The sequence below is a fragment of the Diadema setosum genome, chromosome 8 (assembly GCF_964275005.1).
Source record: "Diadema setosum chromosome 8, eeDiaSeto1, whole genome shotgun sequence".
Lineage (NCBI taxonomy): Eukaryota > Metazoa > Echinodermata > Echinoidea > Diadematoida > Diadematidae > Diadema > Diadema setosum.
The window spans coordinates 29,149,836-29,172,067 of NC_092692.1; the positions used below are offsets into that span (position 1 = coordinate 29,149,836).

The window sequence follows — 22,232 nt, forward strand, 5'->3', positions numbered from 1 at the left end:
ATCACCGGTGCTAGTGCTGAGATAGCACTAGCACTAGCACCGAACTTGAAATCACCCATTGTAACAGTCAAGTTTGAATGCAAACCATACATCTACCGGGACGGGGTTGAGAACACCATATGACTTGTGAAGTGCACTCCCATTACAACAAAGTCCGCGGGACAGACAGTTTTCTTTCGTTCTATCTAAATTTCATTATAACCAAACACTAAGACTTAAGTATATAAAGATATATGGATAATGATTTTTGGAACATGAATTTTTACTTCATTGTAACAAGAATTTCTTTATGACTGTGTTCATTATAATGGGAATGCACCTTGTACACCACACATTTTGCAAGTGTAACAGTTCACAAAAGTGACCATTTTGCAAGCACTTGAATATGCCATTGACAACTGAAATGACAGAATGAAAAATAAGTATCATCCCCCTTCCAGATAAAAGTTGGAATTTCTCCTCTCTGAGGCCCAATACACATTATATAGCACATTTCAGTTGCAAGAGGCAATATTTTTACAGGTTACCATCAGAATTGTTATTTACGTATACAGATATTTTCGAAACAGGAGATCACAGACATTTTCACAAGATGTTGTTTTAGTGATTTGATACCGAATGCAAATGCACTAATGCCTGCGCTCAAGATCAGGTGGCTATATTTTTGCATGTTTTTAAATTCATGGCCCAACAGTGATTCACAAAATTCAAAAAAATTAAACCTTCACTAACATAACAGCTTTTACAGTATTAATTTCATGAACATCAATCTACTCAAAAAATTCATGAGGAAGGAAAAAAAAAAAAAAACGCCATAAAATATACAACCAGTACAGCAGTAGGCCAAAGTTCATGTATTGGCAAAATTCCTTAAGCCAAACACATTAGCTGCAGCCAACATCTGGGCCCCATTTCATTAAAAAAAAAAAAAAAAAAAACACTTGCTATGATAGCAATTCTTGCTGCAGCATCAAGGGTTGTGGTAAATGACGACAATCCTACTTTCTGATTGGCTGCTGCTACCAGAAGTTGTTATTCTAGTAATAGTTGCTATCCTAACATCTTTTATGAAATGGGGACCCAGGTAAGTTTGATTTTAGTTCAGATCACAAGTACACCTGAGAAGACAACACTAACTGAGCAAACTGGATCCTTCTGGGTGTGGACAGTGACCAGTGGTTTGTAATAATCTGGAATGAAAGGCATTTTTGATGTTTTTGCAGAATGCAGAGAGAGTGTAAGATCAATGATTAGTTGAATTAAAAGACTGGAAAATACATGTAAACTCACTGTTGCGACGTTTCGCCAATTTTCCAGTTTTTTTTATTCAACTAATTATTGATCTTGTACTTCGACAGGATGAATGAGAAGAATTTCCATCAGAGAGAGTGTAGTTACAGAGTTTTTCTTGTTTGCTGCTACTCTTGGAGAAGAAGATTGTATGCTCGATAAAAATACCACTTGGGTATATGGTCTTATTCACAGCAATAGCAAACACGAAAATCTCTGTGACCAGTAACACTGTCAAAGAACTGATGAATACAATATCATGTTACTATTGGCACAGATGTTAAAACAAATAAAAGTAATGAAAAATTATCTAAAGCATCCAATGGATACAACCATGCTGTGACAAGTAAGTCCCCTTCCCCTTACAATTAAATTGCCACAACTTACATGTAGTTCCTTTTCAAACTGCCCTCCTCCCCCTCCGCTCCCCCATCAAAAATATAAATAGATAAAACAGCATTCAATTTATGTTACACTTGTGCAAGCCAAAAAACGAGCCAAATCTGACCCTTTGCAAAATTCTCCTGTGTAGCTTGACTTGATAATGATGATTCACAGCATTTGCATAGGACCATATATCTGAGTTATGTTGCTTTTTTATTATCAAAGGCAAAAAAAAACAACAAACAAATATTCTGCACTAAAGACAAATACTTATTTTAATAAATATCTTTCTCAATTTCACTGAATCCTACTCATGCTACACTTGTAGGTTGACATGTGCACATTTTTTTTCCATTTCTCTGATGCATATAAATGGAATCACTTCAAACATACAATATTTTGCCACAGACTGCACATCTGTAACACAAAACTTTCATACACCAACTATATCAATTAGAACTCCCATTTTCTGACTTCTCGACGCTGGCAGATTGGGGGGCATTTCATCAAGCATTCTGTCAGATATATATATATTTTTTTTCCTGACAAGTTTGCTCTCAGCCAATCAGATGCAGGGATATCCATAGCTTATAACAGTTTGTCAGAAAAAAATCTGACAAAATGCTCAATGAAATGCTCCCCTGATCTGACCAAAACATCACCTCACTATATTTTTCTTTCTCTTCACTGCTTCTTGTAAGAACTATCTGCTTGCTATAGGTTTTTGGGTTTTTTTCATAAAAAAGGGGGGCTCAACATCTATTCATACTCTGCTCTTCTCATACACTTGCTAAAGATGCATTGGTCTTGCAGTATACTTGATTTGATATTGCAATTTAATGTGCTGTTTCTTCCATTTTTCTTTTTTTTTTCTTTTTTTTTTTTTCATCCACATGTCGCCATCCAACCATATGAAACTCTCCTATTGATGTAACACTACTCCGCTGTTCCACTTTCTAATGTTTCAACATCATTGTTCAGAGGAGACAATAAATGAGCGAATACAATGACTGGGTGGATGGTTTGTGCACTCACTTGCACATAGTTTTGGTTATTAACCCACTTGTGATTCTCCAAACATGTGAAACTCCTCACTATTATGAGAGTAACATTGCTTTGTTCGTTTACTTTCCACTGCTCCAATATCTATGTTCGTCGGGGACAATGAACGTGTGAATACATGTACATATCGTTGGATTGTTTTGTGCATTCACATATAAAATACTGATGACTGTCACAAATAATGATCACAGTCGTGACCAAAAGAGGACACCAATGAAAATTAAAAAGGTAGCACGGTGTCCGTGAATAGTGTCTCTACTGTAACAATGTTCTTGATAATTAATCTATTTTTCAAATGGGATCATATTACTAGTTTGCTACAACTTGGCTTATAATGTGGCCCATCACCACAAAAGCTTCAGAGAGTAGCTGAACATTGATTTTCCTTTTTTTTTCTGTAATATAAAATTCTCTGGGCTCTAAGCTTTAAATCGGCACACAACTTGTCTCTCTGTGTTCCTTAAAACAAACCATACAAGCAGCAAATTATGCAAACTGCCAAAATCTAGACAGTTTTGAGAAAAATTGGATTTAAGCTGAAAAACAGTCAAACATACAGGAGTTGTTGAGGTGTTGATACACTATTTATCAACATTCAAAGCACCATGGAAACATACTGCATGAGAACCAAACAAATGTGTCGTGTAGAATTTCCAAATGTTCTCTGACTCTCAAATTCGGACATGAAATACTCCACTTTCAAGTTTTGAACAAAATGTATATGGGCCGTGACGCGAGAAAAGGGCCCTTAGGGCATTATATACATAAAATGAGTTTTCACCTCCATATTGTAGAAGAAACTCTGACGTATTTGGATATGCAAACCTTTGTCAGAAATTCCACTCCTAAATGCTCCAATTATGACATTCAAAACAGCATGTTTTGTCCAAATCCTGTCACTTTTTGATGCGTCTATGCATTTCCGCGTAGTTAGCTAGTTGATCTTTTTTTGCGCGTATTGCTTTGTTAAACCTCCACGCCGTTTTCTGGCGTATGCGCGCAGCGGCGCTAAGGGCCCTTTTCTTGCGTCACGGCCCATATATTTCTAAACCCTCACCATGCTGTATATGCCAACTGGCACTTCCACTGAAGTGCTTTTCTTACTGATCAGCACAGATGTCTGGAAAATAATCTGCAAATGAATAGTTACAATGCATGGTTACTCGTACGGTTGAAGTGAAAAGCCAGCACTGAAGTTGGCTTTAACAACCAAAACCAACTATAAAATGGCAAAAGTCTGGGAATTCAACTTGTCGCAAAATGTCACCGTCACACCCATGCAAATTAGATGCGGTGAGGACGCGACAGTCTGATGTGTCTCAAACATTCTTGCAGAAATATCTTCGCTCAATTCCCTCCTTTGACAGGAGGGAGATTTACAGGATAAAATCATATCAGCAATTGATAGGAATAATTTTGGTTTAGGAATATTTATGGATTTGTCCAAAGCTTTCGACATGGTTGATCATAAAATTTTACTTTACAAATTGAAGCATAATGGAATTCGTGGTACAGCTCTCAAGTGGTTTACTAGTTATCTAAATAAGCGTTCCCAATACACATTCTTTGCTAATCACTCTTCAAATCAAAGTCAAATTAAGTAGGGTGTGCCCCAAGGTTCTATTTTGGGTCCCCTTTTATTTTTATTGTATATTAACGACATAACAAAATCCTCCCAAAAAATGGAATTTGTTTTGTATGCTGATGACACCACCTTATTTTATACCCAATCTGATGTAAAGAATTTAAAAGAAAATGTTGAATATGAATTGAGTAAAGTTACAAAATGGTTTAAAGTTAATAAGTTATTTGTGAATTATGACAAAACATATTTTGTTTCATTTCAAAATAGATGTAGTAATGTTTGTGATGTATTAGATGATATTGTTCTATTGATTTTAAGTTATTGGAGAAATGTAATCACATAAATTTTCTTGGTATTCAAATTGACAAACATGTACAATGGAATGAGCATTTTGACTATGTGAAAAATAAGGTTTCGAAGAGTGTTGGTATTTTATACAAACTAAAAACTAACCCTGATCTGTTCTCCTTATTTTGTATAATTCGTTGATATTACCCTATTTGTCATATTGTCTACCAGTCTGGGGCAACAGCAATCAGTACAAGTTAAATTCCATTTTGAAACTACAAAAGAAGGTTGTAAGTATTTGCGCAGGGAGTCTTTATCATTCTCATTCTACGCCACTGTTTAAACAACTGAACATATTACAAATTCAAGATTTATATTCCTACCATACTGCAATACTCGGCTTCTTTTATTTCAAAAACTGGTTACCAGTGCACATAATGCAAATGTTTAATATCAATAGCAATATTCACCATTACAAGACCCGCAAAAGACATGATTTTCATTTGTTTAAAGTTAACTCCACTTTTATTCAAAGATCTGTCAGATTTAGCTTTCCTGTCATCTGGAACTCATTACCAAATAACATTAAGTCATGTCAAACATTACGATTGTTTAAAAAGTCCCACAAAAGGTCATTATTACTGAATTATTGAATCATTTATGAAAAGTTGATCTCTCTTATTTTGTATCTACATATATCTTTGTATTTTGTGTGTGTGTGCGTGTGTGTGTTTTTATGTGTTTCCTCATTAATCTGACTTGTAACATATGCCGGTAAAATACCTCATTAGAAGGTTTAAGAGAACTTACATCCTCACAAGGCTTCTGAAGCTTTCCTCCAAGTTCTCTTTTTTTATTTCACATTTAAGTTAACCAAAGGCTGTATTCCTCAGTTAAATAACTAAGTGCGTTGTTCTGTTAATTTGTTATATTCATTATGTTATACATTCTAATCAATTATTGTATGCTTTGTATTTATGTATGTATGCATTGCATGTTTGTTTGTTTTTATCGTAGAAATGAATAAACGAACTGAACTGAACTTTGACATGTATGCTGAGACAAAATATTATCCTTTACATCAAATCCATCGAAAGTGGTGATATTACGCAATGATGACTTTGAAAAGAGGAGGTGGGTGCAGTTGCTGAATATAAACAATAGTTTTACAACATTCAATGTACAAACCTTGGGATAGTTTAAAAGCAGAAGACATTATTGTCTTGTCTATCATAAACTCGCATATAGTAGTTTGTGACAAAATGTCACAATTTCTGAAGAAAAGAAGACAGTCAAACACAGCTGTACAAACTTTGTGGTGATGACAACATATTCTGAGAGAAACTGAATTAAATTTGTTCTGGAATGGTAAAAAAATGTAACAGTTTTCTCCATGTCCAGGTCAAAGTAGACCATCAAAACTTCAACAAATGAAAAAAAAAAGAAGACACTTAAATCTTTCTTTTCTGAATTGAACAAACATAATCATAATACAACTATGTGCTTGACAGTCCTGTTAAAAGACAGGCTGATTCAAGCAAGGCACATTAAACCTTCATCAAGGAGAGACTGAAGGACTGAAGGAACAAAGGAAGGGATGAAGTGATGGTTGGAGTCTTGATGGACAATGCAGTCCCACGCTACATCGCAATGAGTGCAAACAGGAACAGGTAACCACAGTGTGATGAGTGCACTACACACGCTGTCTCATCTATCTTGCGCTGTTTCCACAAAAGAGCCAAATCCCTGTCCTACCAAACTCTAGACATTCATGTGACATCTCTACCTCTGCTGCTTTTCATCCATTGTGAGGACTTGCTACACAGGCTTTATAAAATGAAAGCCTTTGCTCCACTTCCAATTGAACGAAAGTGAAAAATGGCTGCCTCGAGTGCAGACCCTTGATATGGTATTGAATCCTCTTTTAAGTATGCTCATTGAACCACAAAGAGAAGATATGATAAGACGAAACTGGAATCTATGTTTCGGCTGACAATGCAACACATAGCAACAAATGTTTGTTACTGTCTGAATGCTGTACAGAGACACTCATGCTGCCATTCCCCGTAAAGAGGACTATATAAAGCCAGTTTGGAGCTAGCTCGTGTGTATAATGTACGTGGGTACAAACGACCATTCTGTGTTTTTCTCAGTTGGTGAGGCACTTTACTCATTTTCAGTGCAACATGACGCATAAGCTTACCAGACAGAATAATTCTATAAAATTCCTCAGTCATGTTCAAACAAAGGATGAACTTGCATAGACTAGGTGACCAAAATGGCCCACCAATTACACTTGGGAAAGCATCCATTTCATTATCTGGCATTGAATGTAAAAATATTTGTCTATTAATGTTGCTATAAACTGTACCACTCTTGCCACTGGGTGGATGTGCTGGCAAGCACCATTTTTAAGGATTACTTGAATAATCATTACAGCACAGATGCTTATCTCAGTGAATTTCAAAACAGCCATGCCCTGTAGGTACAAATTTGCCATTTCAGCTCGGGCACGATGTGGAACCCCGAACTGGCTCGTTGCCATGGCGATATGAGTCCAACGCAGCACGGCATTTCTGCAACCCGCCAACGACTATCATAGCGACTTGTCGCCCTGGACTACAATCTCGACTAGATCCTGGCGGTCCATCCTATCCAGTTCCCTCACCAGCTGGTCCAGGGTGTAGGGCATGTCATCGGGGGTGTGGCACTCCCAGTACGCTAGCACGATCTCCGTCGCTGACGACGAGCGTTGGCAAACGTCATCAATGACCTGGATGTCCTGGACAGTCAGTCCTGCAATGAAAAGGGAAGATGAGAGCAAAGTGCATGAGAACAAATTAGACACTGGAACACACACACGCAAAGCCTTCTAATTTTTCACTGGCAGAATTTCGCCTCACCCAAGTCAAGATCCTGGGGTTAAGTTCAGCTTTGTTTCCAGCCACACTGGCTTTCTATACAGTCGGCTTGCCAAAACAACCGTCAACGACTATCTGACTTAAGTATTTTGATTTTCACACACCTTCCACAACTCTGTTTGTGATTTTTCAAACTTAAAGGGATGGTATAGTTTTGGTTGAGATGGGCGGGGGGGGGGGGGGGGGGGTAAAACAAGTTAAAATAAGTAAAACAAAGTGATCTTTTCAACGAAAGGTGTGCCCCACTATTTATTAGGACCTCTTTGTTTCTGGATATTTCTGATCAATTTTCATCAAAAAAAACAACTTTGAATTCTTCTTAAAATTGTATGCTATTTCATATATAATAAGAGGTTTATCATGATAACAGAAATAAAAAGTTGGAAACCTGAAGCCCCATCTCAACCAAAACTATACCATCCCTTTAAGCATTTAAACAGCTATAAATTGGTCATACTGAGTTTCAATGTGATTGGGATGAGGAATAAGAATGTTTTTACAACTCATTACAAATCACAATGAATGAGGATGATACCATCTAATAGGAGCTTTACATAAGAATGCATGATATGGGTGTTCGAAGAAGCAGAACAAAAGAAGAAAGCATGCATAAATTCTACACAGCTGAAGCTGTCCAGTAAGTGGCATTGTAACGGAATACATTGCTACATTATTGGTATTTCTATGTGCATTTCCCATATCATCATCCGTGTTCAATACAATATGTTTCAGGTTTTTCAGAGTATTGCTTTACGTACTCTAGGACTACAATAAATTCCACAAATCTATATTCACAGCACTAACAATTTGTGTACTATATGATGCGAACTTATAAGAATCATCTGAAATGTACCTTTAAAGCATTCTGCATGGTAAGCTTTACACACACACACATACACACAGTGACACTCGGTAAATGTTTTACAGTCCCACAGGCAAGTAATACATATCCCCTTCATGTCGTAAAAGATTTAATTACACCAGCAGGAAGGGATGGACGCCTGGTGAACTGATGTCAGACCACTCGTGATATTGATACCATTCAATCTAAAAATGGTTTTGTTACTCACTTAGCACTGTTGACAAATGATCCAATTTCAAAACAGTTATTCATGAGGACCAGTACATCAAAGTCCAGTTTCATCACGATAAACTGGAAGCCACATCAGGGAAATGAATACCAGCGACATGTATGTGATACGATTGCCAAAAACATACAAGACTTTTTTATTTTTTATTTTCAATGCACTACTAAAATATGCTTCTGCTTCCATCTTTTTGTGTTCCAAACTCAATGTTCCATAGTTTTGGTATGACCTCTGACCTTCATACACAAGGCTATGACAAGATTACGTTTAAAAAAAAATGGCTCACCACAGTGCTGCATATAAAGAGAATCTGGCCAACTACTGACAATGGGCACCATGTCTTTACTCAGCACATTGCATGTTAAACTGGGTTAGTGTGGATGCTCAGATGCCATAATTAAAGCAAGCAGGGTAGAGCATCGTTAATAATCGCACTGCATACATGCGCTCTGTTTGGTAACAGCATGGCGCCTGTGGATCACAGGACCAGCTATTAACCAATCGCAGACTTCAAAGCTTGTAAAGCCAAACGCCATGTTGGCCAGACTCTCTTTATATACAGCACTAGCTCATTCCAATCCGTTCTCCTACCAAGTTAAAAGAAATCTCACGAAATGCTGCTTTTAACATCAAATTCCTCTACATATGACCTTTGACCTTTACCACACGACTGCTGACCTTTGACCAGACAACCCAGCATCACTTCAGCACACCCTTTGGATAGTAACAAAATGTAGACAGAAGCTTCACAATGACTCTGTAAATCTGCCTAGAAATTTTGCGGTTGCCCAAAACTGATTTCTGCACAGCTGGTCAGACAATCAACCCGCAACAAGCACAATATCATGAAAGAATTTAACAGTTCCAAGTAAAACATGAGGTCACCACCGCCCTTCCACTGCCAATTTTTGCCTCCTCTACAATCTCCCTATGTCCCTTCCCTCCTCCACTCTTCTATCTCTGGGTTCTTCTTTCACCAAACAACAGTCTTTTTAAAAGACTTTACATACATGTGGTGTTATTGCAAACCTCTCTTCCTCATTTACATCACCATGCAAACTTTCAAAACAACACATAAACACGATTTATCGAAAGTAGGTTCCTTCCCAACGGCAGTATTTATGTGGCATTACAAATCGCTTTCTGCTAACCTTTCTACCCACGCTTCAATGAAAACTTGCGAAGGTGCATCGTGCGTACTACAGAACCAGAGTTTTTTACCACAATAGTGCGCATGCATAATCGGCTGTAACAGTCTGCTGTGCACAACTGTGGTTATGACGTAATGCCCAGCTGGCAAACAGCACATTTTTACTATTTTTATGGGGCAGCAATTTGTACGAGGGGAAGTCGGACGACAAAAGTTGCAGTTTTGCAGCCATGAGTATACTCACTGCACGGATGCAACAGTGAGGGTCATACAAATTTGGAAAATTTACTCTCTGATCTGCAGTATTTTACTTTGCTAGCAGGTGAAACCTACAGCCGGCGAATGTGGTTTTTGTTTTTGTTTTTTTGGTTCTGTCTGTCTGTCTGTCTGTCTGTTTGTCTGTGTACAAGATAACTCAAGAACGGATGTATGAATTTTCACAAAATATGCAGGGTGTGTTTATAATGAGGTAAGAAAGAGACAATTTAAGTCTTGGGGACGTGATGTCAAAGGTCGAAGGTCATGGGGGTCATAAAGGACATAAAATCAGCTTAATCTCCCAGTCACTCAAGAAGGGATGATCAGAATTTTCACCAACTTTATTTCTTTTACTTTTTTTTCACTGTCAGCATGAATGATACCACTGATCCTTTCCTTTACCAAAACCTTCCTCTGTTATATACAGTGCGATCTAGATTACCCACCTTCTCTTCTCCAGATTTCTCTATTATCTGGACACCTCCAAGCAATGATGAAAAAAAAATTGCTTTCAAACACAACTAAAACTTCTACACAACTCACACAATTTACCTGTGATATTCCCCACAGAAGCATGTTGTGAATTTTACAGTAAAATGTTTCAATCCAATGACTATGATTCAAAGTAGTCTACCACAAATTACAGTACTGTTGTGGTTTACACTACGTGCATACACCACTTGCTGGGCTGCCTACATATACTCATGTATACACAAACATTGTTTCTCCCATATCAGGCCAAATGGCTTATCTGGACGGATCCCAACATGGTCAGATAACAGAGGGTGGTATGTATACATACCATGTATGTATACTCTTTCTGCGCTGATGACTCAAATGTGCACAAATTTCACACAAGTACTTATGGACAGGAAATTAAAGGACAAGTTCACCTTCATAGACATGTGGGTTTAGTGAATGCTGCAGTATTAGTAGAACACATTGGTGAGAGTTTGAGGAAAATCAGACAATCCGTTCACAAGTTATGAATTTTTGAAGTTTCTGCTCAGTCACGACTGGATAAGAAGACTACTATGGCTTGTGATGTCACACGAGTACAACAATATAAAGAAAGAATAAGGAAAATTCAACATATTTCAATTTTTCTCACATAACAAAAGAACACTCAACTTTTCTCTTTCAGAAGCCAGGGGGAATAGTATCACCCTTAAAGGGACTGTACAGTACTGGTTGAGGTAGGGATTCATGTTTTGAACATTCTTAAGGGAGATAATGAAAAGCCTCCTATGAAATATGAAAGAGCATACTATTTTAAAAAGGATTCAATGTTTATTTGATGAAAATTGGTTTTCATATAGCTGAGATATCCAAAATAGTACCAATAATAAAAGGCGACATGCCCCAACTTTATTAGTATCTCTTTGTTTCACCTTGTTTTTGGATATCTCAGCCATTTCAAAACCGATTTTCATCGAATAAACTTTTGATACCCCTTAGAACTGCATGCTCTTTGGCATCTCATAGAGTGGTTTGTGAATATCTCACAAAATGTTAAAAGCTAAATCTTCACCTCGACCAGAACTGTACACACCCTTTAATATACATAAGTAACAAGTCGAAGAAATGTGCACTTTATTCAAAAAGTAAAGTTTTGTGAACTTCTCTTTTTATTTTCGTTATATCGTTGTACACATGTGACATCACACACTGTAGTAGTCTTCTCATCCAGCAGTGACTGCGCAGATACTTCAACAAGAGACCAGCGGGTATAGCGCTCACCTGAGTATCGCAAGTTCACCTTTCATGCAGTCACTAATCTAAATTATTAACAGCTCTACTAAAATTTGACCAGGCATTCTCAAGCAGAAGATGAAAATGTACAATAAGGGCCCAAATTTTTTAAGATTCCTTAATTTGGGGGGATTAGGGCCCCCTGGGGCCCTCTGGGTGGGGCATGGAGCCTATTTTGATGAACTGAGATCCTGGACCCCCTAGGGATGCTACCTGCCAAGTTTGACGAAAATCCATCATGAGGTTTTTAGGAAGAAGATCAAAATGTACAATTCAGGCCCCCATTTGGACCTTCCCAAACCCCCCCCCCCACCCCCAAGAGGGGCACCCCAGGATTTGCTATGAACAAACTTGAAACTACAGTCATTAATGTACTTACTCATAGTATTATCTTAGCTCTATAACTTCTGATTCTAGAGCAGATTCCTTCATTTTGGGGGTTTTGGGCCCCCTGGGGGCCCCTGGGTGGGGCATGGTGCCCATTTTAACAAATTGAGATCCTAACCCCCTAGGGTTAGGATCATGGGGTTCTCAAGAAGAAGATGAAAATGTACAATTTAGGCCCCATTAGGACCCCTCACCATCTCCCCCCCCCCCCCCCCCGGGTCCCAAGGGGGGCACCCCTGATTCTGCCATGAACAAACTTGAAACTACAGTCATCAATGTACTAACTCATAGTATTAACTTAGCTCTATCACTTCTTGTTCTAGAAAAGAAGATTTTTACAGATTCCTTAATTTGGGGGGGGGGGGGGGGGAGGTTTGGGCCCCCCTGGAGTTCCTAACCCCCTAGGGATGCTACTTGCCAAGTTTGATGAAAATCGGTCTTGGGGTTTTCAAGAAGAAGATGAAAATGTTAAAAAGTTTACGGACGATGGACGACGCACAACGCACGACGCATGACGGACGCCGGACGCCGGACGAAGGGCGATCGCAATAGCTCACTTGAGCCTTTGGCTCAGGCGAGCTAAAAATTCATAACTTTTGAACGGATTGTCTGATTTTTCTCAAACTTTCACTGAGGTGTTCTACTAATATTGCTGCATTCTCTCAATCCTTATGTATATGAAGGTGGACTTGTCCTTTAATATGGCACACAGAGGATAGGTAGGTACATAGCTAGGTACACAGCTAGGAACATCGTCCTTACCGACTCTTTCGGCCAAGGCTCGCCAGTCCTTGGGCGGGAAGGAGTCCTTCTTCACGTCGAAGAAGAGACAGAAGCGCTTGAAGGCGTCAAAGGACTGGATGAGGTTCCCCACCACCAGCTTACCACTCTTGGCCAGGTCCACCAACTCATAAAGCTGTAGAGTGACATGAATATGCACATATATGCAAATTAATGCGTGCCTGATTCGTTCCAAGAAACCCACATGAATTGAAAGTTCCTAGAGAGAAGAAAGATCCCACACATGGTACTCGAGAAATAAAGACAGGTTTTTATGTTTTGTTTTGTTCCTGCTAGACGATTGGCAGTGATGTGGCTTTATTATTGTTTAAGGCATGGTAAAGTTTTGGTTGAGATGAGGATTCAGGTTTTAACTTTTTGCCAGATAAAACAATAAAAAGCCCTCCTAGTATACAAAGTATTAAAGAGTACATACAATTCTCACAGGAATTAAAAGTTTATTTGCAGAAAATCCGTTTTGACCTGGCCGAAATATCAACAACAGCAAAACGGTCCTGATAAAGGGTGGGATCCATCTTTCATTAGGATCACTTTGTATTACTTGGTTTTCGGACAATCAAAACTGATTTTCATCCAAAAATTTTCACTCCTCTTAGAATTATATTGTTGCTGGCATGACAAGACCTCTTTCTCAAAAATTTATATGTTCAGGAGAGCTAAAGAACATGGCTGCCAAAGAACTATAATAAACCAGATTGCCTTTGCTTTGGCATGCCCTGGTGGCTTAATTTTTGGTGAGATTGCTAGGATTTGGGCAGGTTTCTCACTATATCTCATGATTTCGTCCAGCTACCGGACATGTGCTGATAGTGCTCTTGTTAACCTTGTCAACAAACCACTTTATTATAAGAGGGCTTTGTCGCATCCAACCTCTTTATAACAAGGTTCCACTGTACACGTATTTTTCTAGGCAAACCAGAGCAAGTCGACCACAGGCGGAAGTTGACTGGGATGCATGTGCCCTCTAACGCATTCACAGTATTCTATCGGGAGTAAGAGCCTTCAGCTACATGTGTACTTCCAGATAAAGCTTTGGCAATGCTTTATTTCTGAGAATATGTAAAATTTAATACTAAGTAACACACACCCACATCACATTATCATAGGCAATTCTAAACTACTGTAAAACGAGGAATGCTCGTGTGCATTTTAACTCGCGAAAATTGCATGCCGCCAAAAAAAGCCATTGGCTCCAATTCACGAAAATTTCATGCCTGGAAAATATTGTGTTTTACAGTAAATCTAAAGAGGAGGTAAAAAAAAAAGGCATGTTGAAAATCAAAATCAACTGTGATGTGCTTCATGTGTAATGGAATAGCTGATGCCAATCTGCCATGAAAATTACATCCAATTTTTTTTTTTTTTTTGGTTCTATTTTTCCAATTTCAACTGATTGACAAATTGCCCTTCATACACATAAACAAACACTGATTATTCAGCATCTGAGCAAATGGGCATACTTAAAAAAAAAATAGACATTCTTATGGCTATTACTGAGATGCTGGATGTAATCAGTGTTTATTTACACTGATGAAGGGCAATTTGTCAATCAGTCCCAACAAAAACAACTTGAAGCAAGAATCATCAATCTGATTTTGTTTTCTTTTTTTCTTATGAAATAGAGGGGGTACCTTATATTTCTTGTTTCTGGGAGGAAGCTGAGGTGGTTGGGATCTTGGAGGCAGTTTGGGTCCTACTTTGTCCACGATACAGAGGCTGCTCTTCGTTGGGTCCAGGGGAGGGTTCTGATAGTGACTGTGTTCCTCGGGAAGGTTCATATAGGTGGTCTGACCGCGCGGCTCCGTGGACAGATCAACGCGGTCAGTCCCTTCCTGAGTGTTCATGTAGGTCCGATCCGGACCAGGGTTGCTGGTCTGCCGCTCGAGCTGACCGGGCCAGGTGTCGCGCACGAACAGACGGGAAGTGCTCTCCAGGCCAGAGTGGTCATCCTCCACTTGACCCAGATTGCTGGGGCTGCTCAGATGCCTCAGCAGGCTGATTTCCCTCCTGTCCAGGGACATTGAGGACTGTACATCACTTGATATCATGGGGACGCCAATGGTCGGACTCCTGGCACGGACGGGTGAGGGCAGGGATACGGAGGGGTACTTCGACTCTGGAGGGGGAGGCGGATGTGGGTGAGGAGACCTTGGCCGCGGGGACGGTTCAGCGTATTTTGGGCTCGCTGGACCGTCCGAGGGACCGCCGGGATCTGACGATTTGATCAGCACCGTCTTCGTTTTGGTATTGACATAGGCAACGTGGTAGGGCAGAGGGTCCTGAAAGGTGTGAATGGGGCGAATCCCGGGACGGCTCAGTCTTGGGCTGGGGATGGATTTGGTGCAAGATTTCTGCTGCGTTTCCGGGCTGCCATGACTAGCTCTGCGCGGGAAGTCTACAACACCCGACCCGAGAGGGACATCGACTTCAACACACACCCTGCTCGCATCCTCAAAGTCAAACGGATTAATGCCATCTTTCAGATGTGCCGTCGGGGATGGCGTGGATATCATCGAGTCCATGCTCGCAATGCTTGCTGTGTCTTTATCCCACTGATTCGACTGCAAGCTGCTGGTGCTGGTGCTACTGTTGCGGTGCTCCGAGGCACGCCTGTGCCCGGCGTTCAGATCCTCAAGACTGCTCGTGACATCATCTGGACTGATGACCTCAACGCTTGGGACATGAGTTGGTACTGGGGGAAGTCTTCTCCGCTCATCTGGATGGATTGTGTGGAAAGAAAGGCACATTGTAATGTTTGCTCCAAAAAAAAATCTACAAAAAACACTCATTTTGAATTCACCAAAGTACATAAATTTGGGCATCACACCAACAAAAATAGACTCTTGGTGTCATTACTGATTTTTAGAAATATCTGTACAGTATCTGTACAAATATGCATTGCCTTACAATCTACATTCAAATTTTACCATTATTTCTCTTTCAAAAATGTTGATACTACATACACACACACACACACAAAAAGCAAACACCCAATAATAAATTAAAAAGTATGCCCCTTCATCAAAACCTATGTAAAACCTGCCAGTTGGATGCAATAGCACTTAGATTGGTGCTAAAGGTACAAGAAGTCAAAGGTGGGGTCATACAGAGGAAAGTAAATGTAAAACAAAACAAACAAACAAACACACATATTTCCCAGATTCCTCCTTGTTTTCAACCTGACTTTCAATAAACAAAATGTTTCAAAACATTGGAGAAATGCTGATGTTTTCCTCATCAGGCAGTCACCTGCACAGCGTTGTCAAGGTAACAGATGTGGATTGTGCAAAGGTCACTATCCAAAATCATGGAATCTCCTCAGAACTTTTCAATCCAATCACACACAATGTATGGCCCAGCCAACATCCGGACAAACACATCTTGGAATTTTTGTTCTGTGTCTTTTTCTTTTCAGAAAATGAACAGGACAATTTCTTTGTGACTGGCTATGTTTTAACACTTGTCAAACCCTTTTCCCGTAACTTGTAAATACAGACAATGGGAAAATATGCTGGACTTGGTATCACAAGCACAATCATTTGCTGGTTTAGAACCATCAAATTCTTAAAAACAATACTCATGACATTACAGTTACTGTTTACCTGGAACATATAACATCATATCATCTGTATATCAGTTTAAAGGGACTGTACAGTACTGGTTAAGGTGGGGATTCATGTTTTGAACATTCCTAAGTGAGATAATGAGAAACCTCCTATGAAATATGAAAGAGCATGTAATTTTAAGAAGGATTCAACGTTTATTTGATGAAAACTGGTTTTCAAATGGCCGAGATATCCAAAAAAAATTATAATCATAAAAGGCGACATGCCACCCCTTTTATTAGGATCTCTTTGTTTCACCTTGTTTTTGGATATCTCAGCCATTTCAAAACCGATTTTCATCAAATAAACTTTTGATACCCCTTAGAATTGCATGCTCTTTGACATCTCATAGAGTGGTTTCTGAATATCTCGCAAAACGTTAAAAGCTAAATCCTCATCTCCACCAGAACTGTACACACCCTTTAATCCACAATGATCACGTCTGTCAAATTACCATATCGATACAAGCTAAACAAACAGACAATTTCTGGGTGCTTTTTCCTCTTTTCATGGAAGAAAAACATGTCCATCCTCTCCAGCGAGGTAATGGATCAAATAGATTATCAGCATTATAATTCCTGTCATCAAATTTTGCGTGTGCTATATAGCAAAGTTCTGACAATCCTGATGTTAAACGTTGCAACGTTCACGTTTAATGGTCACTAACATAACAAACCACACAATTTGAAAGCGATCCAAAAAAAAAAAATGAGTGTTTTTTCTCTTGTGCCACAGAAGATAGTGGTTTAAAGCCCCAAGAAAGTTCTGATATGTTTTCGCAAGAAACTCTCTATAGAATGTGACCTGAATCTGTGCATCAAATAAGGATTCCTATATCTCATGAAAGAGGATTCTTAATAAAATCAATAATTCATATAAATCTGAAGAAAAAAATACTAAGCAAAATTTGTACTCTACACATTACACAGATTCTGGCAATACTAGAAACAGAATAAACAAACAATCAGTCATTCATGAGACGTAAAATTACTTTTGAGATCTCAAAATCGAATTTGAGCAAAGGAGAGCATTTCTCTATTTCTGTCCAGCTCGTAGATTACTTTCCAAGGTAACAAACTTAGTGATAGCTTCTTCCTTATCATTGTAAAATCAAACATAAATTACTTGAGACAATTTTGTTTTTGCTATATTTGATACAATTTTGCCAGAGTATTCCAGATTTATGTGGTCTTTAAAATTTGACAGTCTGGTATTTAGGGGGCTTCTGTCTTCAAAAGGAAGGAAGCGTAGTTGAGTCACGTTGGCTCGGGATCCCATCAGTGGGCTCCGGAGTTTTGGTACACCTTGGCGTTCTTCGAGAGGAAATCTTGCATTACAACAAATTATCTAATGACCCAATTACGGTCGGGCTTAAAAGCAGTCTCGTCTTACAGAAAGGAGGGAAAGATCAACCTCATCAAAATGTCACACGGGGACAGAGAAGTTTGAATACTTCGCATTATCATCGCATCGATTTCCATATTTTAGAGCACAGTGAATGTGTGGGTTGTAATACTGTCTAGTTAGTTTTTGTCTGACAAGGGCTGGGGCAGATTAATGCATGGTAGTCCTGGTTCTCTCCTTTCGCTCCTTAAAACAACAACAACATGGTAGTCCATCTTTTCAGTGAGTCTTCTCCGGTTTCTGCTCTATTTAATCAACTGAGGTCAAAAGGAATCAAAACAGCATTGAAATGTGTGAATATATGCCCAATTTTTCTTTATCAAAAGACTGTAGGGTTCAGAGAAGATATGAAGAAATATTTTGCATTTCTATTGCTGTCATTATAAGTGCCTCCTGGTTTGAGGTTTTGAGGTTTTTATGTGTTTATATAACACATGTTTGTATAGATCCTTTCCATCTGATTGGATGAATGCAGGTCATGACATTCAGAAGAACCAGCTATCCCACGCTCAATCTTGATGACATTGCAATATTTAGACGTCTATTGAACAGTAAATCAAGCGAGTTACAATTGTAGCTATACAATAGATCCTAGGACATACTGAACTTGTGTAACATAAAACATTGAGGCCTAGAGCAACAGATCTAGATTTACAATGGGTCTAACTGTTAGTCCTCCTGCTAGATAGGCTTAACATTAGATCTATTTTGGTCTAGACCAGGCATATATTGTATGTTGTATGAAACAAATATTCAATGTTTTATCATTCATGCCATGGTTCAAATATTACAGTCAGTCCAAGTTTAACCAGTCTATTCAACGATGCGGAGAGGAGTTGAATAGAACAGTTAAACTTGCAAGCTCATGTAATATTTGGAACCATCGCAGTCATAAACATACTATATTTGTATGATATCACAGGACACCTCTGAATCTGTTCCTGAAAAGATGTATCTTAATCACTGAAACCTTGAATGCACAGGATATGCACTCTCGCTCTGATATATTTGTGTTGGTATACATTTTAAGTGTTCAAAACAAAATGAAGAGGCCAATGACATGTGAGGGTGTGGGTGTGGGTGATTCTGTTTGCCCTATTTTTCTGCTCTTGATAAAAAGCTTTTCTTCTTCTTCCAGTAAAGTACAGACCGCCGTTGGCATATTATCATACTTTCTGAAGACAGTCCTGCGCAAACTGTCCAAAACTTCTTTACTGCACTAACGTACGTAATCTTGTGCTGAGAGAAATAAGATATTTTCGTCTTCATTTGCTCTCTTCTCTTTGTTTTCATCACCAAACCTTGGTTTGATAGATCATAGAACCACCCGTTTATCTGCTTCAGACTGTACATTATCATTATTATCATAGTTATTGTTATTATTATAACTATGACCATTATTATGATTATTATGATTATGATTATGATTATGATTATTATTATTATTATTATTATTATCATTATCATTAATATTATATTATTAGAGGTGGGCTATAGAGGGTGACATTTTCAGAACATGCTCATCACACCTTAGTTTGATGACTTTGTGCCTACTGACACCATTTTTGAAAAAAAGAATGAAAAAAATGCGAAATCCAGGGTGCCCCGGCCGAAATCGTTAAAAATCCAAGATGGCCGCCGTTTCGGCTTTAAAAAGACATTTTTGACTATAACTCGGCTATTGTTTGGTCAATTGTGATAGTTTTGGTGTCTAACCCCATGTTTTAGGGGTCAAGGAAATGGAATATAATGATGATTTTAGTGTAAAACCAGATCTTCCACATGATACTAAGCTTTTTCCCATATTTAGGGTTAAATTTTCCTTGTCCTTTAACCCCTACCCCACCCGCCATTTTTGCACTTTTTTCTGTATTTTTTTAAAGTCATGTTATCTACCATAAGTTCTAGCTATCGATCTGGTATTTTCTACCAACGATACAACAAGAAATATACAAATAACTTAACGTTATATGTGTATGTGTCATGCATATACCGGTATGTGGCTGGTACATTCAGGATGCATGGTAACTGTGCAGCCAGTGCTAATACTGTATCTGCTTTATGGTGCCCATTGACATTTGGTCACTAGACTTTAACAATAGCCAAAGTGTACAATTCTACTGTAGGTGTACAATTTTGTAAAATGACTTGAATAAGCCTTCTATAGGCGTATATATGCCAATTGTCCTGCACAAAGGTACTTGACTGGATGATGTACATTGTATCTGCCGTCTTGCCTAGAAAACACATTTTTTACCATAACTCAGTCATTTTTTCATCTTTTAGCCTAGTTTTTGTGTTTCTCCATCACCACTTGGTCCCTTATTTCTCATGGCTGCTTTTCCCTACCATGTATGGTATATTGCTGTACTTTTATAAAGCAAGAGTCCTCACGTTTCATGGGAAATTTGATAGCATTTGAGTGATTATCCAACCAGTTCTATGACAAACAAATGTTATGTACAATGTATGTTCCTCACATCTATAGCATCATAATGGTGGAGTCATCATCTCACTCTCTGTGACTGAAAGTTACAGTAGAACTGTACAATACAGTGTATGACTACACGTCTACAGACCAAATGTTAATAAAGCAGATACCATAAAGTTTAGCCACTGGCTTCACAGTGACCATGCATCCTGAATGCACCAGCCACATACCGGTACCTGCATGACACATACACGTATAACGTAAGTTATTTGTATATTTCTTGCTGTATTATTGGTAGAAAACACCAGATTGATAGCTAGAACTTGATATTAAGAGTATGGTAGTCAACACGACTTGAAAAAATACAGAAAAAAGTGCAAAAAATGGCAGTTGGGGTAGGGGTAAAGGACAAGGATAATCTAACCTTAAATATGGGAAAAAGGTTAGTATCATGTGGAAGATCTGGTTTTACACTAAAATTATTATTATAATCCACTTCCTTGACCCCTAAAACATGGGGTTAGACACCAAAACCATCACAATTGACCAAAAAATAGCAGAGTTACAGCAAAAAATATCTTTTTTAAGCCGAAACGGAGGCCATCTTGGATTTTTACGATTTTGGCCGGGGCACCCTGGATTTCGCATTTTTTTCGTTCTTTTTTTCAAAAATGGTGTCAGTAGGCACAAAGTCATCAAACTAAGGTGTGATGAGCATGTTCTGAAAATGTGACCAAAAATTGACCCTCTATAGCCCACCTCTAATATTATCATTATAATCATCATTATTATTTGGGGAAGGGGAGATCATAGTCAAAATAATAGTATATTAGGCACCCGTGGGAATCCATGGGTCTCAGGGCCTCATATTTTTTCTTTGATATTTTTTCCCATGTTATGGGAAAAAAAAATAATATTTTTTAGTCTTCATTTGCTCCCTCTTCTTTATTTTTATCACCCAAACTTGGTGTGATGAACCATAAAACCAGCTATTTTATTTCCACTTGGAATTTAAAAAAAATGACGGTGTGCAAAGCGAGGGTTTCCCCTACGTCCCCTCATCTTATGAATATTCATGTTTACAGCAGCTACACAGTACAGTAAACGAATGGACAGCGGCATGTGTAATCTGATATGGAAGGATACGATCGGCAAGGACAAAATTTAAGTGGATATTTAGCCGTCCTAAACAGTTTGAGTACAATGATACCCGACTCGAGAGTAAACTAAATGACGTACCTGAGCTGCATAGTATCCTGCAGATGTGCAAAAATACAATAAAATAACAGCATTCGTTGTTTTCATTTGGGCACGCCAATGGCGAACGTCACTGTACGTAAATGCCCTTGTATGACCGCGCCGCGTATTATACTATATCATATGAGAGTCCATATCACGTGCATGCAGATAGTGTTTCGTGTAACCATCGTTGCAATACATACACAGGCACAGGCCACACACTGGCATACCACAATACCCACGAGTACATCGCAGAACTGTGGAGTACATTGTGTGCGTGCGTGCGTGTCCGCCGGAAGATGTCAGAGATTTCGCTGCACCCATGATCTATAGTATCCCACTGTTTCTGTAAGCTAAAAGATGGACTATCGAGAAAGTAGGAGTCCATCGCAGGATCGGTGAATATTAAAATGCTTGGTTCTTTCGTCACGCACAAAAATGCATTATGCATCTATCTAATTAATTTTTCTTTTTCGTCCTTGACGTCGACACGGAGGCGGAGCGGGGACGAAACCCGCGCCATTCGATGCAGAATACTCTCCTGCAGCCAACGGCACGGTCGCAGCTGCCTGGAGCCGACGGCTTGG

General features: G+C 38.8%; 1 protein-coding gene across 1 annotated transcript in view; it reads right to left on the bottom strand.

Moving 5' to 3' along the window:
- Positions 1-6,757: 6,757 nt before the first annotated feature.
- Positions 6,758-22,232, bottom strand: part of LOC140231905 (uncharacterized) — a 49,603-nt gene continuing 34,128 nt past the window's right edge. Inside the window, exons 6-8 of the mRNA XM_072312057.1 lie at positions 14,598-15,682; positions 12,928-13,081; positions 6,758-7,405 (exon numbers count right to left, since the gene is read on the bottom strand). Of these exons, the coding sequence (XP_072168158.1) occupies positions 7,206-7,405; positions 12,928-13,081; positions 14,598-15,682 (1,439 nt within the window). The 3' untranslated portion in view covers positions 6,758-7,205. The remainder of the gene's footprint in view (positions 7,406-12,927; positions 13,082-14,597; positions 15,683-22,232) is intronic.